Source organism: Anabrus simplex, chromosome 7 (genome assembly GCF_040414725.1).
Source record: "Anabrus simplex isolate iqAnaSimp1 chromosome 7, ASM4041472v1, whole genome shotgun sequence".
NCBI classification, from domain to species: domain Eukaryota; kingdom Metazoa; phylum Arthropoda; class Insecta; order Orthoptera; family Tettigoniidae; genus Anabrus; species Anabrus simplex.
In genome coordinates this window covers 71,701,535-71,727,898 of record NC_090271.1, presented here as the reverse complement: position 1 = coordinate 71,727,898, position 26,364 = coordinate 71,701,535, and the positions used below count along the sequence as shown (strand labels likewise).

Here is a 26,364-nt window from a genome sequence, read left to right as displayed (position 1 = left end):
AAGCAACAGTGATAAGATGAGACCGAACTGTCGGAAACGACCTCTCGGTCAAAGAGCGAACAAGAAGGAGATGATGATGATAATAAATAGCAGGTTCTTTAAAAGTTAAGTATTATCCTCTAAGTATTGCAAAGGAACAAATAGTTGTCAAATAATTTCATATAGAGGAAGATAGGAATATGAAAGAACCACATAGTAGGATAAATAAAATGGCATATCAGCATGGGAAGAGGGAGTAACAGAAAGTAGAGACAAGAATTTACAATTTATTACCCATAATCTACAGAGTTGCCTCCTTGTAGATTAATTACTTTCCAAAAATACAAACCCTCAGTCAGACAGTCGCAGGAAGTACCATCTACTGTCACATAACGGTAGCAGGACACACCTGATCTGACCAAATGATGATGATGATGATGATGATGATAAAAAAGAAATCTGCTTACTCTAGTCTTGTTCTGCTGCACTTATGCTTGCCTGGGTGTCATCTCTCTCTCTACCTCTCCATCCATGGCTCTCTAGCAACTTGGAAGGGCGATTCCTTCCTTCTCCTTTCCACTCAACCTCCATGGAAGACCAGTAGCAGTAGAGGGGAACCTAAGAATACCTCCGTGAAACAAGACTCCATCTGGACATACGGAAAGCCACTATGAACCTGATGGCACGTCCTCCCCCTTATCATATCGGGATGCAGACACCCACGCATTCATACCATCTAGCGTTCCCCTACTCGAAAATCTTGGAGCTAGGGGGCTCCTCTATCAACACTGTGCTGAGCTGGTGTGTCCCTTTTTATACCATTTACTTGTCTTTCAGCGTAACTATATACAACTTTCTCACTACTGGTACATAAAAAAATATGCTTATATTACTATTCATCTTCCACTCCTTCATCAAATAACACATTACTCTATGATCATTGCCTTCCTGAGCAAACAAGGATAACTCTCACTCGTTCAGGAATTTTATTTTAACTTATTGTGTTTCGCTACACGCTTTCAGCAGGTGGAAATCTTCTCTAACCTCCCTACACAACACACGTCTTATTGTCTAATCCTTTCGTCCAACCCTTATTCATATAAATCCCCATCAACCACCATAACAGCCCCCACTTGTTTTCCTATTTACATTTTCTATCTGTACATTAATTTTTTGTCTTACTCTACTAAATATCAAGTGGGACAATTTACTCCTGCATTCTGCCTCTGCTTCTTGTATATAGATGTATATACTGCATATATATACCCCTTACCCTTCTTTCCATCATCTTCCAATACAGACCTTTTCTGATGACCCAATCGCTCCCCCCAATACTCCCTCAGCCCCATCTACTCAAGCATGATTCTCAACTTATCCACGCAGTGTGTTCCATCCTTACTTGAAATCTGGTGTTGATATGCAGTCTGCAGGAGCATATTGCCACTCTCCCATTTTCAATCTTATCCAATAATTTATAACTTTCTTTAATATATAATACACTCATTACACATTAATCTTACAGCAGCATTTGCAGTACAAAATGGGAGACCCATTACAACCTTGCTATACCCGTACTCACTCACTAATTGATTTAATGACCCACACTCTTTCTCCACCCCCAGATTTCTCCTCCATGCAGTGTTCTACTTTTAACCACTGCCTGAAAAAACATTTTCTGAATCTTAAACTCTATATTTGGGAACTTACAGAAAGAAGAACAAGGACAATCCTCACATACTGCCATCTCAAACAGATCGGTTCTCTCCTCATCAAATTCATTCTTCAACATTCTTCTCAAACCCCAATGAGCTTATTTCTGCTTCTCAACTTCATCAGAAGGACATTCATCAATACTCATTGAGGAGTCATCTTATCAGACCTTCAATCTTGACTTGAGAAGTGTGGGATAAAAAGACATCCACATAAACACAGGAAAAGGAACAGGACATGAAGATAAAGATGAATACAGGTGGTATCAGATTAGGAACACCTGACAAACACAGAAGGAGAAAAGGATTCTAACTAGTCGGCACAAGTAATGAGAAGGAACAAATAAGTGTCAAATCAAGCCCTATATAGAGATAGGAATGTGAAAAGGATGAAAAGGAACACACTAGGTAAAACGCGACACAATGTCGTACATTTGGTACACAGTTCCTAAGATTAACTTAACAGTAATAATTATTGTAATCTATCCATGGGAGTGTTACAGGTGAAGTAATGATCTCATGTAAAAATTTAAGGTATATAGAAGAGTAAACAGTCCTGTGAAGCCTATATGAATTATCTAAGTTATAAGCTTACAAGGTAATTTAAAATATTGTAATCTATGGGAAAATATATCAACATCATACTTGATACAACAGTCACTACAAATACTTTTAAGAACTCAACAAAAGTGAGCATTAAGATGCTCAGTGTTGCATCTTGGTAAATGAAATTCATTAAATTTCAGTCACAGAGAACATTAATGCTCCATTTTTTAGCTCCTGATCTAGAACAATTTTATCTGACTTCATTCCATTTTCTTCCTGTAACCTATACCAATCATATCTGAAGGACAGAAGAGAAGGTGATGGTGATATTTGCTTGTTGTTTGAGGGCAAAAATCCTCTCTTAACATAAATCAGATGAAATACTGGGAATAGGTCCAATTCAATAATGAGGGTATCACCTAAATAAAGTGAAGTGCTACAAAGAGCAGTGAAGGAAAAGACACCCAAAGCATCGTGAACCTAATACCACTGGGGTCGGAAGTGAACAAGAGTTGACATGCAAGTTCGGATAAGAAAGATGAAGGTCAGCAGCCTGTCACAAGTAAGTGGAAGCAATGCCATACTCGGCTGTGGGACCCATGGTCAGCAACTCATGCACTCAGAGAGCCTCTGAGGGTCAGTCAGTCCTTGCAGTCTCTAGACAAATAATAAGATCTTACAAGAACCAGTAATGCTCGGAACTATAATTCAATTGCTGGACAAGATGACATTGAGAAATTCAAGTCACTTGTTAAGACAGGCAGGGATCCTGTGGATGTATTCCACAGGAGGAGAAGAGCCTGTTTATATGTCACTGCACCACCTAATTCTTTCATTGTTGATATGACTTGAGTTCCAATGTCTCCTTATCACTTTTGACATACTATTCTGTGTTTTTGCAGCCAGCCTTGGATTTTGTCACTGCACTACCTAATTCTTTCATTGTTGATATGACTTGAGTTCCAATGTCTCCATATCACTTTTGACATACTATTCTGTGTGTTTTGCAGCCAGCCTTGGATTTCTGGGAGAAGAAGGATGAATGGTACAGTACCTGGCACAAGGGAGATTCAGACTTCCAAATTGACTCCATCCGTGTTTGGGCACTACCATAGGCATCTCTTATGTTATTTTTCATCATTATGAACAAAATAAAATGGTCATGTGTTTGAAGTGTGGTTCATTGCTTTCCTACATTCTTCCAATCCTTGACGGAACTCAGGGTTTAGAGGTTCCAAAGAAGTTGCTTTGTTCATATCACTGAGAGCTTCAGGAAACTGACCTGGAAAGAAAGGAAATGTGTGCATTTTATGAAAATTGCAAATGGTTCTGGAGGATACATTCTTGTTAAGAAGAATATTCTAAGCAGACTTTATAAATGTGTTTGCACATTTCTCTGTCCATTCCTCCATCTGTCCCTCTTGAACTGAAAATGAAAGATGCACTTGGGCCCAGAACCCCAATCCTTCCAGTCTCTAGACAAATAATATCTTACAAGAACCAATAATGCTCGGAACTATAATTCAATTGCTGGACAAGATGACACTGAGAAATTCAGAACGGAGATAGGCATAGCTAAAAGTTTTTTTAAAAATTTGTTTTACGTTTTACCAACACAGATAGGTCTAATGGCAACAATGGGATAGGAAAGGCCTAGGATCGGGAAGTGGCCGTGGTCTTAATTAAGGTACAGCCCCAGCATTTGCCTGATGTGAAAATGGGAAACCACAGAAAGCCATCTTTAGGGCTGCTGACAGTGGGGCTCGAACCCACTATCTCCTGGATGCAAGCTCACAGCTGTGCACCTCTAACCGCACAGCCAACTCGCCCAGTATAGCTAAAAGTAAGATAATGGTAGTGACATAAGATCAGGAATGGACCCCTGGACATAGTTGACAGCTTTAAATATTTATGTACCGTACTACAATGTCAGAGGATGAAAAATTGGACAAAGCAATAAATATATAAATTTAACCATCCATAATGTTCTAGAAGAGTGTGAGACAAGTTGTATGGAACAAGGATGTATCAATGAAATGCAAGGAGGCTTTCTACAAGACATATTTTACACTGATACTGACATATGCCTCAGCCTGGACAATGACTGAAAGAAACTAGAGTAGGATTGATTCAGAAAAACTGAAATGGTTTGGGTGCATGATGTGAATGTTAGAAGAAAGAGTGCCATAGCAGGCACACAAGAACATGATGACATGGAAGAGGGCTAGAGGCCGGCCCAAAACTGGGTGCAAGGATACAGTAAGGGAGTGTATTAAGGATTGAGGAATCAACACTGATAAAGTGTTCAAAGAGGAATGGTGAAAGAACAGATTGAAGTGGCGGGCATTAGTATACCACCCTACCCAGAGAGAATCTGTGACAGGGAATAGATGATGATTATTATTAAGCTTATTATTATTATTATTATTATTATTATTATTATTATTATTATTATTATTATTACAGATATGGTGATGACTGTGATGACAACAAAGTTTGGGCTCTGTGCTAACTGAAAATTATATTAGTGGTATAATCTCCTTAGAGTAAACCAGACTGTATTTGTCAAGGTAAGTGAGAAAGATTATAATTTACAGTACATACTGTACACCTTATATTTACCTAGTCTGTACAGTACAGTTCCTCTGTTATAGTAAGCTACAGCAAGTTTGGGGTTCCGACGTATAGCCTCATTGTAATCCTCAACAGCCGCATCAAATTCAACCAGCAAGTACCTGGTATGACCCCTGTTGTTGTATAAAATTGCAGTTTCAGGCCTGTAAAACATACATGATGCTCACTTAACACAATATTTTAAATGAAATAAGATTTGGAATTCTTTAAGTGAAGGAGCCACTATATAAGTATTCAGCCCTGAAAGATAAGGGTGGTGATGTTGATTATTGTTTTATGGGGAAGTACTACTGGTAAACCACTGTCTCTTAACTCTAAACAAAAGTGATAAAGGAAGAAGTTTAATACTTTCAAGAATGAAGCCTTCAATATAAGAAAGGGAAGGGCCATAAACATCACAAGAACTAAAGACCCCGTAGACCTCCCAAACCTAGGTATTGCTGGGTTCAGAAGAGAACAATACTTTACCAAGGAAAGTTGGGCAGGAAAATTAAAGGTTCACTGCAATTTGTCTTTCATGTATTAAGTGTGCCTTGTTTAGTATCCTCAAAGCACCATATGAGGTATGGCCTATCCAGTTTCTAAATAGTCTCCTAAGGCATATCCAACCATTCTTCTAGTCATTGCACAAGTAGATGTCGGTGGCTCCATCACAATCCAAATGTGATCAAGAGCTGCATGAGCACCGGTATTACCTTGCTGCATAATAGCATTCAGTAATTTGTGCAAATAGCAGCAAATGGGACAGTGCTGTGCTGTCTCCATGCCTTCAACAAACACAAGACGTCATCAGATGTAGCTCATAACACCCCAAACCATTACACTTGGTGGCCGGGATGTGTGGTGATGATGATGATGAATCATCACTTGAATTTTGTCCTCTGTAGCGCCAACCTTGACTGACTATCGTCTATCTTGCATTAAGATTGAAGTGGGACTTTCTGCTCCTTGCTGAGATTGGCAAAGGCAGTGAAGGCCCCAGACTGAAAAATCTCTCTGGATGAAGACACACTGTCTGCTTACTGTATGTGAGCAGATATGGCTGTTTTCTCTGTCTGGAGAGCATCTGGTGGGACCAGTACCCAGTCTATGTGAAGTATGACCTGCTCATATCCATGTCTCCATATAACTTATCACAGCGATAACAAAGGGAGCTGATTTACATGGTTGAATTAAAAAAGGTTGCGCTATGGGTACGTCCAGGATCATCTGTGGTGAAGAGTCTTGGATCTGCGGGTACAACCCTAAGGCAAAGCAGCAGTCGTCGCAATGGAAAAGCCCATCATCTCCATGACCGAAGAAGGTAAGAATGAGCCACAGCACAACCAAGCACATCATGTTTTTCAACATCCATAGCATTGTTCACTGCGAATTCATCCTTGAGGGCCAGACCATGAACAGAACATTTTACTGCAACATTCTGCAATGTTTGAAGGAGAACATTTAGCGAAAGTGACCTTGATTGACCTTAAAGAACAACATGAAGCACTTTCACAATATCCCCACTTTTTCATCAAATACTGGCACCTGCCGTGGCTTGTTATGAAATGGTTGAGTTTTGACCACTCATGTCGAGGAAGAATTAGCTTCTCCACGATGACAATGCATTATCACTGAGCATTCCTTGATCGTCAGTTTCTAGCCAAATGCAACAAGTTGTTGATGACAATGCATTATCACTGAGCATTCCTTGATCGTCAGTTTCTAGCCAAATGCAACAAGTTGTTGCTTCCCCAACCACCCTATTCGCCAGATACAGCTCCTTCTTCCTTTTCCCAAAGATGAAGATGCAGCTCAAATATCACCATTTTCACCAGCCCGAATCGCAAAAGGTTCTGACTCGCTGATGCAAAATTACTCCAGGCCACATTCCAGAAGTGGCAGAAATGGTGGAACCAGTGCGTTGCTGTGCAAGGTGACTATTTTGAAGGAGATGATGTTCAAACTTACATGTAACAGAAATAGTCTGGAAACTTTTTGATCTAAAACTTGTATATGCACTAAAAAAAAATGGTGAAATATGCATGCATTAAATATAACAAAATATACTCAGATAAAAATTGAAAAACTTGTGCTATATTAAGCAATTTACTGTTATTGATGGATTACATATTTAAATAAATGTACACATTTAAATCCTTTTAATGTTTGTTAAACTGATTTGGAATTAACAATTTTCTTGTGATTAACAGTAAGCTGTTTAACAATGCACTCTACACATTTTTGGCAGTTTCTCTTAGCTGCCACCGTAATAAAGTGAAATATTTGATTTGCCATATAGGCAAGTAAAAAGCAAAAAAACTGTATTATTCTTTACAGGCAGGAAAATTTGAGTTTAGCTAGAGCAAATAAGTCTATGGACACTTCCAGTAATTTCCATGCCATTCATATTGCAGTGTTCTTGTGACAACTGTAAAAGTCTTTTGAAGTAGACTATAAGGTGTGTTTAGCTGTTATTTTACCTCAAATTTCATATATGACTTATATTATTATCGTATGGCATTTACAAGCATAATGTGCAAAAATATACAATGAACACATAAATTAAAATATAGAAGTAATTAAACTAGAATGTCCAGCTTCGACAACCAGTCCACTGCACTTGGTGTCAATTCATGCAGAGTCCATAAACCGTCTTTAAATGTTGATAGTGGACAGCTCTCAACAACATGAAGCAATGTCTGCTTCTCAGCACCACACTCCCATAAACCGTCTTTAAATGTTGATAGTGGACAGCTCTCAACAACATGAAGCAATGTCTGCTTCTCAGCACCACACTCACATGCAGCACTTTCACAATAACCCCACTTTTTCATCAAATATTGGCACCTGCCGTGGCCTGTTCTGAAACGGTTGAGTTTTGACCACTCATGTCAAGGAAGATTGAAACCTGGCACTTTCTTCGTTGGGTCTTTAATCAGAAAGGCGTTGGTGGGTGGACATTGTTCCCACCGCTGTCCCCATTCTGCTGTTACACTGAATTTTTCATAGGAGTGTAGATCAGTCCAAAGTGGATTCCGGGATTTTAACCTCATTACAGGTGGATCTCGTAAGGCGTTGAACGAGAGTGAGTTCCTGTGTGCTAACTCCTTGAACAACTGTACTTTCACTACTTTTCTCCTCAGATCTGGAGGAGCAATGTTTGCTAAAACAGGCAGCCACTGAGTAGGAGTGGACCTCACTGTACCAGTAACAACTCTCATGGTTTCATTGAGTTGTACGTCAATCTTGCTCGAATGTACGCTGTTTTCCCACACAGGAGCACAGTACTCACCAGCCGAGTATGTTAGGGAAAGTGAAGCAGTGCGAAGAGTGTTTGCATCTGCACCCCATTTGCTGCTTGCTAGTTTATGCAGCAGATTTACTCTTCTTTGACAGATTCAGGCAATGCTGTTTCAACGACAAGGATCAATCCAGTGTGACACCCAGATATTTTGGGAAGAAGTGAGAGACTTCTATTCTGTTAAAAACCACATGTAGCTTCCGATTAGCTTCCATGTTATGCAAGTGGAATGCTGTTACATCCATTTTATTAGGATTTGGCTGGAGTCTCCATTTGTGGAAATATTCACACATGGTAGCTAGGTCCTCTGTAAGTACATCCTCACAGTGTGCCAAATCCGTACTCTGAGTAATTGAAGCTAGATTGTCTGCAAACTGTATCTTCTTTGAAGTTGTTCTTGGTAGGTCATGGATGTAACATGTGAATTATACTGTTGCACAGAGTCACCAATGTTTATAATTATTCAGTGCTTCACTGATTGCTGCAGAATTTCCACAATTATTCACTGACAACAATGCACTGTCTGAATGTTGTCAGATTACAAAAAATACATATAAACTCTAAAGTTTTTCAGTGTCTCTGTCACTTCTGTATTTCATTTTTCCAATTTTGCATATTTTTAATCTTGTTTTAAGCACCAAATTGCTACAATATTTTTTTTAAACATGCTTTTATATGTGCTAAAAGCTTAAATATGCATGTATATGCACTATAAAACCTTGGTTTTTGGTTGCAAATAACCTGAAATGCATTTGTATAATGGTTGCATAGGATTTGCAACTAAGGAATAAAACATGCAAATATTCACCTTCTAGTGACAACTGCATGACAAGAGAAATAGTGACAGCTGATAGAGATAATAAAAGATCAATTTCACACAGTGCACAAAATGTGGTAGCATTCTATTCTTTAGGTCAAACATATCTATTCTTCTTAAGTAAACGTGCTCTGTACCAAGGATTTAAGAAAAAAGTTTTAGAAACAAGGTACCGTAAAACGGGGTAACCTCGGCCACTTTCTTGTATATTTTTAAAATTAAAATGTGAAATATTCCCTCTAATTTTCTGAAAAATAAGTTCTGCCATGTTTGTTCTTCATTTTTAAATATGAACATAATTCTAATTGTTATTCAGTAATGAATTATGATTATCGAAAGACTGTCTGGAGTTACCTCATGTTTTGGGGTAACTTCGGCTGCCATAGAAATAACTCAAGAAATGAAGGTTTCTTCGACGTAGTGTTACTTTGGCCACCGTGAATGTTTTCTAAAAACCTGCAGAACACCCAGTACCAACAATCACTAACAAATTAAAATGATTTGTGGTGAAACAGATGTACAGTGATCAAATTCACATTTTTCCCAAAGAAGAAACTATTTTATTTAGCCTAAGCATACAAGCATTGTATGATATTACAAATTACATGTTGCATTGCATAAATATTTGTAATGGTACAAAAGATAATAAATAAAAGGTGCAAAAATCATAAAGCCCAATTGTATGGAGAGAAAAAGAGGTTGGAAAAGAAACAATCTTCTAGACTGTCCTCATAATACACTGTCTTCTAAATTAGAACATATCTGGGCAGTCAATCAAGTTCTTAAATGTGTATCATCCATGTCAACTGATATCCGTCTATTTATCACTGAAAATGGGAACCGTCTTTCCCCTCCCTGTCGGGATAAACTTCCCCGTTTATTGTTATTGTGCCTTGATTAATCTCTTCTAAAGCGTTCTTGAAGTAAGCAGGATTGTAATTACAATACCCGCAGCCGCGTAATGTTTTCCTGTAAGTTCTTGGCATGGCCGAAGTTACCTCGGAAGAGGACAACTTTTATCAGAAAATTATTCCCTGAAAAACCTATTTGAATAAAATGTATCAAATTGTGTTGATCAGTTACCAGACGTACTTACATTTTGACCCCATAAACCACTGGAATGGAATCAAATGCTGGGGCTAGAGAACGGTTTGTTTTCTGCTGTTAACAGACAAGACAATGGTCGGGACTGCGAAAAAAATTGATTGACTCAACAATAAGCCCACCAATGTTCTTTGGACTACTGAGTGTTGACAGAGCATTCTATTGTATGTGCATTTTGGTTGTTGCAAGTGGTTCATCTTTTTCAGTATAGGAGGCAGGAGAAAATAAGTGTTGCTATTCGTCAGTGGCCGAAGTTACCCCACTTTACGGTAAAGAAAAAACGTAGATGTGTGAAATTATATGCCAGCAATATTTTCCCTTTTGAAACAGTAACTTGGCAACTTTCCAAAGATCTGACCTAAGAACTCATTCAGGTGGGTACTAAGTATGGTGATATTGATATCATTAGATTTGTACCATATCCAAGTGAGGGAAACAGTAATTCTTTTAGAGGTGATGAACTTCCTATTGTCCATTCAGCAGATGAAGTAGAGTAAATTGTATATACTAGTGATATGCAGACTGAGAATAACAAATACAAGAAAGTTTGCATGTATCATAATCACTGCTCGCTAAATATCACATTAGAGAACTCTGCAATCACATATGCTACTTACAGTAAAAAATACTCACAGTAAATAGAACACAACATGGTGAAAATGAGGACAGAATGGCATCCCTGGGATTTGTTTTGGAAGATTTTATGAATAAACAGTTTCATTTCAGATCTAGGAAGAAATATAAAATCTCCCTTACTAGCGTATATATCATATGATGTTCTACATCACACATTTAAGAATGAATATAATACTGTTTAGATAAGTTTAGATCCAATTCTGGCAAGACCTAGTGTTTACAGTGCAGTATATCTTCTGGTACGGCTGAGAGGATTCGTCGTGCTGACCACATGCCACCTCGTAATCTGCAGGCCTTCGAGCTGAGCAGCGGTCACTTGGTAGGCCAAGCCCTTCAGGGCTGTAGTGCCATGAAGTTAGGTTAGGTTAATATCTTCTGGTATAGGCTAGAACAAATTTGTTACTTCCATTGATCTGTCTCAGTCTCATCCTTGAGCTCAACAATATGAAAGTGACTTAAGGTATAAGTGATGCCAGACACACCATTCCTTATGCACCCAATTGCTGTAATGAAAGGTGTAAAATGTTCCTCATCGGATCAGTTGGTGTGTGGATTTTGTGGTGGTGGTGATGGTGGTGATTACTATTCTCTCGTAACACTAATCAAAGGAAAAATGGAAGAGGTCCGACATTTTGATGAATGAAGGTATCGGCAAATGAAAGGTAAGGACCATGAAGGACGTGAAAATGAAAGCCACCCTAGGCCTTGCAAACCTAATACCATTGGGGTCAGAAAGGAACAAGAGTTGACCAAGGGAGGTCAGAGAGGAAAGATGAAAGTAAGGAGCCTGACAGAAGTGGAAGCAAGCGATGTAGGGGGCAACGCGTCCGCCTGTCACCCCGGGTCAGGGGTTTATAATTGTAAATGATTAATATCCCTGGCCTGGGGACTGGGTGTTTATGTCGTCCTTAACGTTCCTTTCCTCACATTCAACACTTTACACTTCCGCCATTTACAAAATATATGCAGGTTCCTCACATATGGTGCAAGGAGGGGCAAGAGCTCTTTCTAGGTAGACGCCCCGAACAAATAGCATTTTTAAAAAAGTGGAAGCAATAACAGTAACAATGGTCGGCAATCCACGCTCCTGATCTCCATTTCAGTTGCCTTTTATGACAATAAGAGGATATCGTAGATGTATTCTCCTACCTCCACCCACAGGCGGAGGGGTGTGCATTTCAGGGTACTTGGCAGACTGATTTGTAATAGCACCTTCTGGCTCTGTGAAGAAATTAACGGGAAAGTATCTCATTTCCCTAGTATGCCTCTTCAGTGACACCTAGGCTATTTACCGAGCGAGTGGCTATGCAGTTTGGATCACGTAGCTGTCAGCTTGCATTTGGGAGATAGTGGATTCGAACTCCTCTATCGGCAGCCCTGAAGATGGTTTTCCATGGTTACCCATTTTCACACCAGGCAAATGTTGGTTGGAGCTGTACCTTAATGTTAGACCCCTTAAAACAACAAGCATCATCATCAAAATATTTCAAACAAAACTCCAGGTGCTTGAAATCTGTTTCACGGTAAACTTGTAAGTTATATGTTGAGTCTTCAGTTCGAAGGCTGATTGGACCCTCAACAGCTTCACCATAAGCTGTCCTAAATAGCCTAAGTTTACTTTTTGTTTTACATCGCACTGGCACAGAGTGATGACAGTGGGATAGGAAAGGCCTAGGAGTTGGAAGGAAGCGGCCATGGCCTTAATTAAGGTACAGCCCCAGCATTTGCCTGGTGTGAAAATGGGAAACCATGCTGGAAATCTAAAGCACATTATAATGTAAGCATCTGACCCATTATTCCATTTACGAGACTGGAAAGAAATGAGAAAAAACGTTGCACGTATTTCTGAGAGCAAGGCATTGGATACTGATAATGCAGCCCAGACTCTCATCCCTCTCCCCTCGATTCACCTCGCGCTGCTTGCTACTATGTATCGGATAGGCGGGGGAATGTGTGCTAGGCTTCAGTCCATCAGATCGCCACTGCTATCAACCATGCATTAGGCTACTCATCGTATATATTTCCTCACCTCATGCTTCTGATTTAATTATATAGATAACAGAGTGCTGGTATTTCACTCCCGTTTACTTCTACATCCTTGTAGGAAGACACTGCAGGGCTGCTGTTATAGGAGCAATATAGTTTTCCTTTTTTTGGTAGATCTGTTAAAATGAAATGCAATCTTTCAGGTTTAGTGTTCTCTTTTCTTGGTTGGAATCGAACCCATGATCATGGGTGACACCACCACTGACATCCTGAGGAAGCCAATTAACCAGTGAACAATGGGTACGACCACTGTAAAATTCAACACTTTTATTTAATAATAACGTATTAATAATAATGGTACACGACATCTGTATAGGCTTGGTGATGAAATAATGAGGATAAAATGAATGGCGAAGACATCATAAACACCCAGTCCCCAAGCCAGGAGAATTAACAGTATGAGGGGGTTGATTATGAAAATTGAACTGGGCCATCGGACCAAAGGCAAGCATTCTATCCATTTAGCCACCAAGCCGGACTTTAATTTGCTAAACCTTAGGCTACCATCTTCACTGATCAGGTGTTGAGTATTGGCAGAGGCCAGGGCAGTAGCTTGTGAAGCAAGCCTTCACAACACAGCAGGCTTCTCTGTTGGCTATTGGCTGCAGCTCAAAACGCTGAAGGGTTCACGTTCATTAAACCAACCATCGAAAAAGGGGTAACCTAAGCTTAGTGGTAGCCCACGTCTTGATCCCAGCATACACCACTGTACTATAGTATCAGAAATGCCAGAGGTCCCTGGAATCGCTATACTTCTAACGAGCCACGAACTCGTCGGGGCTGTTTACCTTACTTCAGAACATTTAAAACGAACAAGACTTTATCAGTCACTTAATACCTATCCGCATGTAAAATGATATTTCTACGAAAGATGAGTAAAGTCATGAGTCATTTGTAGGCCGAAACCTTAGCGCTAGTTATGTATCGTAAACCGCTCATCTCCGCAGGTTTCTTTCAGTTTGGTAGTCTACGAACATCACAAGAGAACTGACCAACGACAGAAAAAAAGTGTTGAAATATCTTAAGTGAAGAAGAATACAGTCGATCATTTATATATTTCATAACAAGTAAGTATTTATATATTTCATAACAAATTGTCAGTAAGTAAATTTCATATATAATAAGTTTTCAGATGCTATCGAAAAATTGAAGTGATGCATGTCAAAAAAGAGTTTTAAAAACTCTTGGAACACATTACCCTCCGCAACGGCGTTCTTCAATTTGTTTAGTGTAAATATCCTCCTCAAATTTTAGCGTATTCATAGTTCACTATGAAACTGCAAAGAGTCCCCTTACCATTACCGATCTATGATTAAAGCTACGAGCAAAGATTTATTGGTTACGTGAGATAACAGCTGGTAAGCCAAGTGAGCCAAGATGTGACAACGTAGTTGGTCTTGGACAACTTCTTTTCGATTTTCTATCATTGTCGACCATGGTCGAAGCTCGAAACTACTACGATTAAGGTGATGTCGAGCAGTATCGAGACGTTCGAACGAGATATATCGATACAGGTAAATCTCGTGAGCGCTTGGTACGCGGTACATGCGGACTCGCCTCTTCACTCAGTACCTATCATCACCCTGGCGGTATGACAGGTGATATAGTCTTTGTGTAATAGTACCGAGTGATCATTGCAAGTAGAACATCCTGACTGGAAGTGCTAATTTTTCAAAGGTAAGATAATTTACGTTAAACGTCGATAGTTAATTTAGTTACGGTATATTGTGAGAGTTTTAGTTTCAATATATTCCTTTAATTTGCTACATATGCGAATCATGATTCGTTGTACCTGCTTGTCTTCTAAATTAAGTACAATGGACGGTGTGTATATTTTATAGCGAAAATCAAAATGTATTTGGAACTGACGAAAAATAATCCAGGACAGTTACTTCTTACACGGATAAGGAATTATATAGTGTAATTCAGGGAAATTCCAGAATGTAATGGCTAGAGTCTTTAAAAGTTTATTGAGGTAATATGTAATTACGATTATAGGTTGTTGAATTATGGGTTGGTAAAGGGTTACGCCCCCTAGGATCCAAAGTAAATCCCGTTATTGGTAACTGTTGTGGTGACGAGACTCTTGGAGAGTTGGGGTCGTTGATCTCCAGTGTCTTGGCCCGTTCCTTAGGTTTCCGGGCGGAGTGGAAAGGAAGTAGAGACCTTTCTAACAAAGGAAATCATAACATTTGTAGGCCATCAAGAACGTGCAGCAGCTCCGAATGGTACCATTCTAACGTGGACGTAACGAATACGGCCATCATCCAACCGAAAACCTGACGAGTGTATTCTGTTCAGTGCGAAGGTCTCTGTCCCTTTGATGCGTTTTATTCTTTTTCCCTTAGCACGCAGGGGCTAGGAGACTGTCTCCTTTCCTTAAATCGGTCGGTGCTAAATTGCTGTTCCCATTCTGGTGTTATACTCGTTGATCTGTTGCCTTTTTTTCTTCTTTTCAAAAAAATCGCGTTCATTTGGCGCATTTCCCCGTGCATTCGCATTTATCCCCACTGCCGTACCTCAGTTGTAAGAACTCGTCTCAAGTTTGTTAGCAACAATTCTCGTATTATGCTCTATGCAATCCGTCTTCAGGATTCTGAAAACATTAGGTATATTCAGACCTCGAACCTATGATTGTCAGTTACAAGGTACAGCCTCGCATCAACGACAAAACTAATTCAAAGGATCCGTGTTATATGAGATCATGATAGGCATTCCGGCATGCTACTAAAAAGTATGAGATGTAAATTCGAGCGATTTTGAAAGTATTCTGCCACGAAATTGCAACAAAATGTCTAAGGAAAAGAACGTAAAACAAACCCGTGGTGCGACAGCCCATTAAGACCTCGGCTTCCCAAGAAGACTGAAGCTCAGCCGGTTGTCCTGTAGTTTGTGGTCAGCGTGACGGCATCCTCAGCCGTCCGAGTCCGCTGTCTCTTTTGTCAGACAATTTTTCAGTTGTTCTCAGGCATTTGAGTGAACCCTATTCCAGCTCGTAGGCTGGACTGACTGGGAATCGAAACCGGGGCTTTCGGGTAAGAAGCAGGCACGCAATCCCTACACCATGGAGCTGGCCAGAGGAAAAGAAAGCTTTCTAAATTCTTAGAATTTGAAGTGTAGTGATAACCAAGGGCGTAACTAAGTCAGCTAGTCGCTAGGTAGTCTGTGAATTGGCGATCACGAGATATGACTTCCGATGTCCGACTCGTTGGCTGAATGGTCAGCGTACTGGCCTTCCGTTCAGAGGGTCCCGGGTTCGATTCCCGGCCGGGTCGGGGATTTTAACCTTAATTGGTTAATTCCAATGGCCCGGGGGCTGGGTGTTTGTGATGTCCTCAACATCCCTGCAACTCACACACCACACATAACACAATCCTCCACCACAATAGCACGCAGTTTCCTACACATGGCAGATGCCGCCCATCCTCATCGGAGGGTCTGCCTTACAAGGGCTGCACTCGGCTAGAAATAGCCACACGAAATTATTATTATTTACTTCCGATGAACCCATCCCACTTCGAAGTCGGGAAAGTACAATGTTGTTGAAATCGATACATCAAATTCCTAAGTACAAAATAAGCTACTAATGGAAAACTTTTGTCCGCACGAGATCGATGAAAGGTTTACCTTTGAGTAGAGCGAGATGAGGATGACGGTGTATAGGAACTATGAGTTACATTTCATGAAGTGATCATAATAATTCAGGAAATGATGAAAGTAGAATTTTCATTCGCACCATGAGCAGCGAATGAAAAACTAATCACTAAACTAAGAATAAAAAGTTCACTCCATCTAAATCAAAAGAGGACTTATATGGATTCAACACGCTATACAGATATGATCGCCCTGAATGATTTACCACACCAACGGAGTTCTGTGAAAATGTTAGGGGATATTTAAAGAATGTGTATAATTGAAACATTAAATAATGATTAAGTTGATTTCAGTGGTGCAGTCTTCTGTTACCAAGATAGCGGGTTCAATTCCGGCTGAGGACTGTGACTTGGGTGTCTAAATGCGACAACTCCGCTTCGTTTGTTTCCAGCGCGTTAAAAAACTTTGTTCTATTCTTTTATGCCCTGCCTTTTTCCCCAGTTTCTCGGGAATTGGTACTAAATGTGGATTTCTCAGGAGTTGGTACTAAATGTGGATTACGCACAGTTTTACGGCCAGAGATCCTTCCTGAGCCAACCCTATACGGAGATTGCCTATTTCTGTGCTAGTTGGTAGTGGTGATGTGTTGTGTGTGTACATGAAGGGGTGTGTATTAAGACAAACACAAACGCCCAGTCCCTGAGCCAGAGGAATTAACCAGACTTGGCTAATTCCACGCTGGTCGGATTCGAACCCGAAACCTTCTGAACAGAAGGCCACTAAACTTTTCATTCAGGCAAGCCCCAAGCAGCAGAATACTTTGAACAACTCGTATGGTACACTATTCCGACATTTTGGAGTCGGTTAAAATTGTTAACAGTTACAACGGACATTGCATTATTATTATTATTATTATTATTATTATTATTATTATTATTATTATCATCATCATTATCATCATTATCATTGAGCCTCCATGGCTCAGACGGCAGAGTGCCGGCCTCCCACCGCTGGTTTCCGTGGTGCAAATCCCGCTATAATAATTTCGTGTGGCTATTACTAGCCGGGTGCAGGCCTTGCAAGGCAGACCCTCCGATGAGGTTGGGCGGCATCTGCCATGTGTGGGGGAACTGCGAGCTATTGTGGTGGAGGATAGTGTTCTGTGTTGTGTATGAGTTGCAGAGATGTTGGGGACAGCACAGATGCCCAGTCCCCAAGCCATTGGAATTAACCAATGAAGGTTAAAATCCCCGACCTGGCCGGGAATCGAACCCGGGACCCTCTAAACCGAAGGCCAGCATGCTGACCATTCAGCCAACGAGAATCCCGCTCATTCCATGTGATATTTGTGCTGGACAAAGCTGAGGCAGGGCAGGTTTTTCTCCGGGTACTCCGGTTTATCCTGTCGTCATTCATTCTAGCAACACTCTCCAATGTCATTTCATTTCACGTGTCAGTCATTAATCATTGCCCCAGAGGAGTGCGACAGGCTTCAGCAGCCGGCACTATTCCTATCCTCGCCGCTAGATGGGGGGCTTCATTCATTACATTTCTGACCCGGTCAAATCACTGGAAACAGGCTGTAGATTTTCATTATTATTATTATTATTATTATTATTATTATTATTATTATTATTATTATTAAACAGTGATTAAGATAGGTTTAGTTTCAGAGATGTTGGGGACAGCACAGATGCCCAGTCCCCAAGCCATTGGAATTAACCAATGAAGGTTTGAAACAACTCTCTTGTGAATAAGCTGGTCACCGACTTCCAACGATGTTGATAAAATTGCATGCCGTATCAAATTTATGAATCTTGAATCTGACAATAGAGAGTAGTCGAAATGTTGCAGTGGCAGTAAACAATCTGAACCAACTAGGATTCAATTAGCCTCTGGACTGAAGACTTCACAGACAGACTCCAATATCTACAAACTTTCTGGCTGGATAGCAGACGTTTTGCAGACCAAGGGCCTTAATGGGCTGTTTATGCCGACATACTCTGGAACAAAAATGGAATAAATGTTGGGCACCAAAAAGACGAATTTGAGATAAATTAAATACAACTGAAAAACTGAAACACATAAACTGGTGTTGCAGTTAATTATTTCTGATCGTATCCTATGATTCGGGAACCCAATTTGGATGGTAGACCTTACCTCAGTCTATCTATAAAATTTCTTTTGCTTGTTAAGTGACTTATTACTTTAAAATCAATTGAAATATTTACAGTTTATATTTTAAAAAATTACAAATTAAACCAGAAATGGTATGTTTCTTTTTCGGTTTTGCCCCTGCAGACGTTGGTGAATCTTCGCCTCTTCTACTGTTTTCCGCTAGTTGTATCGATCTTATGCCAGGCACTTTTCAATTCCTTTATCCTATTTTCCATACATCTTCTGCAACTCCATCTAGCCACTTGGTCGTGAATCGACCTCGTCCTCTTTGTCCTACAGAGTTTCCGCTTGATATCAGTTTATGCTCGCATGATGCTATTTCTTGATGGATGGTGTATTTTTACATCTGTCTCTTGCATAGAGTAGGATCAGAGCAAAATGTAGCTTCCACAGAAGTCGCTGTCATTTACGGTTGCCAGAGTAAGGAAGCTGCTGAGATAGGGACGGTGCTGATTAATAACATTTGGAACATTACCAGTGCGTCCGGATATTATGAAAGGTGCTATAGGTCTATTTTTCAGAGTTGGAGATTGACGTTGGAGGTGGTTTTGCGAAATATTGCGTGTTATGGTAACGAGGGCAACGTTGACATGTTTATGATGCTTGTCATTGTCACTTGGTGTCCTTTCCCCGCAAATTCTGTGGTTCACAGTACACAAGCCGACCATCGCCTGTTCAATTTTAGGAGCCATCAAATGCTATTAGATACATGCATTAGGGTACAACTGTGCAAGGAAAGATTAGAGGTGAGAAAGTAGTGTGTTTGGTGCAAATAGTATATTATTGAAAATATACGAACCTTTACAGAGAATGTACCATGATTAAAAAAAAAAAAAAGAGTCCGCGAGAGGGACGTGGCACTGCCTTTCTTGACAACATTGTTTGATGGTGTTTATTTTCTGTAGAGTGCTTTGCCACTCAACTGTCAGGCTCCAACTCTAGAAAACAGGAGTATACTCGCAGGGCCAGTCGTGTTTCTGTAGCACTTTCTGGTCCAGTGAGGTAAACAATTGCAACCTACCTCACTTCTCATCTTTACTAGTACGCCTCATATCTGTCTCGTTCTTCTGTACCATATGCCCAGCCCATCTCGGTCTTGCTGATCTTACTATTCTGGTGATCTGTGGATATTTATGGGTGGAGTACAGATCATTATTGTATTTCCTCCTCTATCTTCCTCTTTCACAGAGTAGGTCTATTATTATACGGGAAACGGACTGTTTACTGGATGAAATGAATTAATGTAACCTCTAAGATGTGGAAGCAAGCTTGCAGTCTTATGTGATATCGTGATCACAGTCATTGGACTTACAGTTTTACCTGGAATCCGAGCCATTTCAAAATTCCGCGTGCATTGGCCGAAATTCGAATCGTGACCACCGTGGTGGGAAGTCGGTGACGAAGTCACTTCTGAAACAAGGCCTTACTTATTCTTGAAATCAATATGAATATTACAGTCATGTTGCATGAAAGTTCGATATTGATGTCTGTGCAGCAGACCGAAAGGCATTCCTAACTCCAGCTATGTTGCAAAGATAGGTTGTATTTAGACTTCGCCAGAGAAAATGAGAATTGCTGTTCGAAGACGTATATTGCCTGTAAGTTATACACAAGTCTTACTATTCACTCAGCCAAGTCGAAATGCCAATAGAAACTCATTTTAAACATAGTTTCGGTAGTTCCGGCCTCCGTTTGTAAAGCAAAATAAATATAACTGGAAATAACACTTTTTTTTGGGGGGGGGGGGTACTTTGAAGAAATGAAAACTTTAAGATGTGTTTAACGCCGCGCACATATCGAGGTAATTGACGCCTCGTTTGAGAATTTAATGATTTCTTGAAGATGTTGCTAATTTTAGCGGAAGTATAACGAGATTTCGTGCTCATATTTCTAAAGTAAAACTCTGGAAGTCATTATCATAACATCCATTGTACTGCCATTTTGTTACACTCTGTCACTAATTTCAGAATAATAATGTTATTGGCTTTACGACCCATTAACTACTTTTACGATTTTCGGAGACGCCGAGGTACAGGAATTTAGTCACACAGGAGATCTTTTGCGTGCCAGTAAATCTACCGACATGAGGCTGATGTATTTGAGCATCTTCAAATACCACCGGACTGAGCCAGGATCGAACTTCCCAAGTTGGGATCAAAAGGCCAGCGCCTCAATCGTCTGACCCACTCAGCCCGTCACTAATTTTAGACGCAAATTTACTGTGATCAAAAAAGATCTTTACGTAAGGACGTATAAATTATACACACTTCCATAGTTTTCCTACAAGGAAACTAATTAAATTCGAATTGTTGTAGAAGAAGCCGGTTTTTTTTTTTTTTTTTGCTAGGGGCTTTACGTCGCACCGACACAGATAGGTCTTATGGCGACGATGGGATAGGAAAGGCCTAGGAGTTGGAAGGAAGCGGCCGTGGCCTTAATTAAGGTACAGCCCCAGCATTTGCCTGGTGTGAAAATGGGAAACCACGGAAAACCATCTTCAGGGCTGCCGATAGTGGGATTCGAACCTACTATCTCCCGGATGCAAGCTCACAGCCGCGCGCCTCTACGCGCACGGCCAACTCGCCCGGTGAAGCCGGTTTCAAGACGTATCAAGTTACAGTCGTACACCGACTGAGCAATAATTAGGACACGTTGTTTCAGATCTATTCTGATGGCATCCAAGCAAATTGACAAGTTTAGTGGATATTATTCTCTTGAAAAAGATGAAAGAGTTTCATGGTGAGTTTTCCTTGGCTGAATGGTCAGCGTACCCGACCCTAAATTCAGAGGGCCCTTGGTTCGAATCCCCCCCCCCCGGCTAAGGATTCTAACTGTGTATGGTTAATTCCTTTAGCTCGAAGAATGGCTGGTGATGGTGATTCTTGTTTTAAGAAGAAGAAGGCTACAACTGGACAACCATCCGTTATCGGGGACTGGGTGTTTAGAGTTTGTGTCCGTCTAAATACACTTCCTTCCGTCCTCAGCCAACACACCACCAACCTCTGCAGAAACACGAAACCGTGAGTACATCCCCCCTCATAGGGTTGGCGTCAGGAAGGGCATCCATCTTTAAAACTGAGTCAAATCCTCGTCAGTTCCTGATCTCAAAAAACTGGGGAAAAGGCCCAGAAGAAGAAATCATTTAAGTGAATGACTGGCAGCAGTATAAGTTCTGAGGACATATCTCGAAAGATATAGTCTACTTCCATGTCTTTCCCAGTTTATCGCTGGAACAATAGGTCATTTAGAAACAATCGCTTAGATATGTGTTAAAGAAAACACTCAAACTGTTTTGCAGGAAAAAATTAGTATCGAGAATGATATTACTGAAACAAATCACATTAGCTGCAACAGCGACAAAGCTAAATATTAGAATCTTGCATGGGAATTTGTAGAAAAGAGAAACGTCCGACGTAAATTGTAATTTAAATGAGATCATTAAGGGCACAAACGAGGTAAACTGATAGACCGAGTGATGAAAAAATAGCAATTCCGAGAACATTATGAGGAAGACTGTAGTTCAGACAACTGTTCTTTCTGTTTTACACTCCAAGCAGAGAATGTCGCAATTACAACCTACGCTTCCTGCAGACAGAAGTGATATTTTGCAGCTTCAGATAGTTGTTAGCAAAGATGAATAAGGGTCATAGGAAACCGATTTTATAACTCACTCGATTATATTTTTTTCCTTTTTTAAATCATTAACATCTGTTAGTACTTGTCAACGTGGAAAATCTGTCTGAAATCTTCAGGGGAGGTAGAACATTTTATTGTGCGACGGGGCTACCCTCTGACTTCAACACTGGTTTTACCGCATTACCGAGCGAGTTGGGCGCGCGGTTAGGGTCGCGCAGCTGTGAGTTTGCATTCGGGAGATAGTGAGTTCGAACTCCACTGTCGGCAGCCCTGAACATGATTTTCTGTAGTTTACAATTTTCACACCAGGCAAATGCTGAGGATGTGCCGTAAGGCCACGATCGCTTCCTTCGCACCCCTAGCACTTTCCCATCCCATCGCCATAAAGACCTGTCCGTGTCGGAGCGACGTAAAACAATGTGTAATTTTTTTTTTTAAATGAGTGTACATATGATGTACTTAATTTCTACCTTTACTTTGTGTAAATAATCGCGGTAATGGTAATTTTACTTTACATATATAAGGTTGGAAGTTATAAACATTCTTGGTAGTCATGTTTTGTTAAAGATTTTTTAAAATTCGCAAGCAACTGATAGAAAAAAGGAACTGAAAAAAAAGACTTCTTATTGATCGTCAACCGAGCGAGTTGGCCGTGCTGTTACGATCCCGCAGCTATGAGCTTGCATTCGGGAGGTAGTGGGTTCGAACCTCATTGTCTGCAGCCCTCAAAATGGCTTTCCGTTTTTTCCCATTTTCACACCAGGCAAATGCTTCCTTTCCACTCAGTCCTTTCCCATCCCATCGTCGCCATAAGACCGATCTATGTCGGTGCAACGCAAAGCAAAATTGTGAATATTGTTCATCACTTATGTTATGTCCGTTTCCGTAGCGTAGTGGTTAGTATTATTAGCTGCCGTCCTTGGAGGCCTGGAAGCGATTCCCGCTACTTTCAGAGCGTACACTACCAACCACCACAGAAACACGCAATAGTGATTTCATCCCTTTATATAGGGTTGGCGTCAGGAAGGCCATCCGGCCGTAAAACAAGGCCAAATCCACATGTGCTACGCAGATAGTGCCCGCGACCCCACAGGTGTGGGGTAAATGCGGTAGCAAAAGAGGGCTGGCGTGTGGTTAGAATGGTACATGCAGCTCACCTCCGCTGTGGCTGTGCCTGAAAAGACCTTAGGGCGAGTATACGAATTTTTCCAGCTTCTTGGCTTCATGGTCAGTGTTGTGGCCTTCGGTTCAGAGGGCCCCCGAGTTCGATTCCCGGCCGTGTGAGGATTTGAACCTTAAATGGTTAATTCTTAATGGTTCGGGGACTGGGTGTTTGTGCTGTCCCCAACATTCCTTAAACTCGTCCACCACACACAACTCAATCACCCTCACAGAAACGCACAATTTGTAATATACAGCAGGTGCCACCCACCCTCATCGGAGGGTCTGTATTTCAAGGGCTGAACCAGGCTGAAAATAGCCACACAAAACTATAGTTGTGGTGATTTTTCGTTGATCATGTAAGGGACGTCGACCTCAGGGGCACAGTCTGTTAGTCGTCCGTCTGTTTCTAAGGTATCGAGTTTGACCTCAGCTGAAGTCTGGGAGCATTTGAGGATATTTAGATGCGACAACTTCAAATTCTTCAAAACAGTGCAATTTACCATTAAATTCATTTGTATCAGATTCTATCCTATACACTCAGTCAAATGTCTTTTGATCTCTTAGATGAAACACACAACAGTGTATTCGATGTTACTATAAACTAATTCATAATAACTTGTACAGTGGCTCCAGAAAGTATTCGTTGCTCTGATAGAACACAATGCAAGATGATTTATTGAAATGAAACTGTAAATTCAGACAATGAACTATACATTGCTTATGTGTATAAAGTATTCTAGCCACAAGAAAAACAACACTGTACATTTGTTCTTGTTAACTGATAAAACAGACAAAAATAACAGAACAATTCGTAAAGTAGTCTCCAAGAATTATTCACCCATGCCTTCGTCTGGCTGTTTCGACGTAACGTTTGGAGTACAGTATTTCGTTGGGCCACCTTTTCTGTTTAATAACCTCTGCCAGTCGTCGGGGCATGGACTTCACCAACTTTTCAATCGTGGTTCTTGTGATATTCTTCTATTCGTCCAACAATGCTGCCTGGAACTGATTCTTATTGGAAGTAGATCTTTTTTCGTATGTTTCGTTCCAAAACATCCCACAAATGCTTAATATGATTGAGGTCCGGTGACTGAAGTGGGGTCTGCATATAACGTCGTGTGTTATAAAGCAGCCACATCCTGTCATTAAGAGCCATGTGTTTAGGGTCGTTATCCTGGGTGAAAATGTAGTCTCCTGTCAGGCCCATATCTTCTGCACTTTCGACAAGATGGTCCTCCAGAATCTGAATATATCCACGGTGGTCCAAGATACCTTCAGCTGGATGTAAGTCCCCAACATCACTGGCACTTGTATGGAGCCCCCACCGTATTTAACAGTAGCGGTCAAGTTCCGTTCTTAATCTCACTGTTATTTTGTCTCCAAACCGTCACTCTCCCATCCAACTAGAAAATATTAAATTTAGTTTTGTCTGTAAAGACTACCTTTTTCCAGAATTCAAAGTCCTTATTTTTGTTGGTTTCTGCAAATGCACAGTGAATCACAATGAAACTCATTCACCAGCAAAATATTTCTTTGCGCATTTACCAATAAATATATAATTTTTATTTCAAGCTGGTTTTTACTCTTGTCATAAACAATATATAATTTTTTTACTACAGCATTCAAAATTAACATAAATATATTTCATCTACAAAGGAAATTGAAAAGCTTTTTTCAAACATACACAAAAAGAGATCACAGTGAAACTCATACACCCTGTGGTGTAGGTCCTTGAAACTCGGAATAACACACAATCACGTACAAACTCAGTATTTTGTTGCATATCCCTTGGCTCGTCTGACATATCTCAAATGGGCAGACATGGATCGTACCAATTTTTCGCAGTATGATGGACTTATTTTCTCCCATTCTTCGCACAAAGAAGCTTTTAGGTCATCTTTGTTGGAAATCTTATGTTTGCTTATTGCTACTTCTAACTGATGCTGCAAGGTCTCTATAACATTTAAATCTGGTGACTGAGGCGTTTCTAGCACCTTTGGACAGTATAAAGGAGCCATATTCCCGCTATGTGAGCTTTGTGCTTGGGGTCGTTATCCTGATAATACTTTATTGGTCATGTATGACAAGTTTTGAGCACTAGCAGACAAATTGTTTTTTTAGTGTGTTCAAATACACATGTTCATCCATTATTCCGTCAATGAAATTCAACTTTCCTACACCACTAGCTGTCATGCACCCCTAAACATTAACGCATCCACCATATTTAACACTTGGACACATATTGATAGATTTTAGTTTTAATTTGGTTTTCTCCGGCCAGTAACTTTCCCATCTGATCCACAGAGGTTGAATTTGCTTTCATCTGAAAATATTACAGTTTTCTAGAAGTCAAAATCTTTTTTCATGTGCTCTGTAACAAAATGCAATCTCTTCTTCCTGTTCAGTTTGTTGACCAATGGTGTTTTCCTACTTACTCTTCCATGCCTATTACTTTTCCTGATAATGCGCCTAATTGTTTCTTAATGGGCTCTCTTCCCTGTATGTTCCTAAATCATCACAGCAAGTTTTGGAACACTAATCATCAAAGAATCAGACATACTTGAGTTAATTTATGGACAAGATAACTAACAAGTAGTGGCATAATAATAATACAAGATATGCACGTTACATTGCACATAAAAATATGATAAATATTATCATCCAACTTCCTGTTCATAATGAAACAAATAGATTACGATCGTGTATGAGATTCATTGTGACTCACTGTACGTCTCTTCTTTCTGTTCACTTTGTTAATGTATGGCTTTCTATGGGCTGTTCGTCCACGAAAGCCAGCTGTGTAGAGAATATTCCTTACGGTATTCTCTGAAACAGTCTTTCCTAATTCATTTGCGACCTGAATATTTAGTTTCTGGACACTCAATTTTGGATCCTTTTTAACTTAATTGACCACTAACCGCTTTTCCTTCTGTCAAGAAGCAGTAGGTGGACGGCCGTTTCGGGGAGCATTTTGATATTTTTGTGTTTTAGTAAACCTGTATATTATGTTTCTTACTGTTGTAATTGGTCTGTCGAGA

The 26,364-nt window shown here is 40.3% G+C and overlaps 2 protein-coding genes across 4 annotated transcripts in view; one reads left to right on the top strand and one right to left on the bottom strand.

Annotated features, from left to right (window-relative positions):
- Positions 1–2,287: 2,287 nt before the first annotated feature.
- LOC136877257 (tetratricopeptide repeat protein 32) lies at positions 2,288–14,116 on the bottom strand. The gene is made up of 3 exons (XM_067151128.2): positions 13,953–14,116; positions 4,857–5,011; positions 2,288–3,516 (listed from the first exon to the last, which is right to left on the bottom strand). Exons 1-3 carry the CDS (start codon positions 14,015–14,017, stop codon positions 3,395–3,397), a joined length of 342 nt encoding a protein of 113 aa, XP_067007229.1. The 5' UTR covers positions 14,018–14,116; the 3' UTR covers positions 2,288–3,394.
- LOC136877698 (CD109 antigen) overlaps positions 13,754–26,364 on the top strand; it is a 297,632-nt gene continuing 285,021 nt past the window's right edge. For 2 of the 3 annotated variants that reach the window (XM_068228580.1, XM_068228582.1), the window contains exon 1: positions 14,313–14,431. The gene's annotated coding sequence lies outside the window, so the exon portion shown is untranslated. Of the gene's footprint in view, positions 13,822–14,312; positions 14,432–26,364 lie in introns of those variants that run through there. The other variant, XM_068228581.1, reaches the window with a different exon arrangement.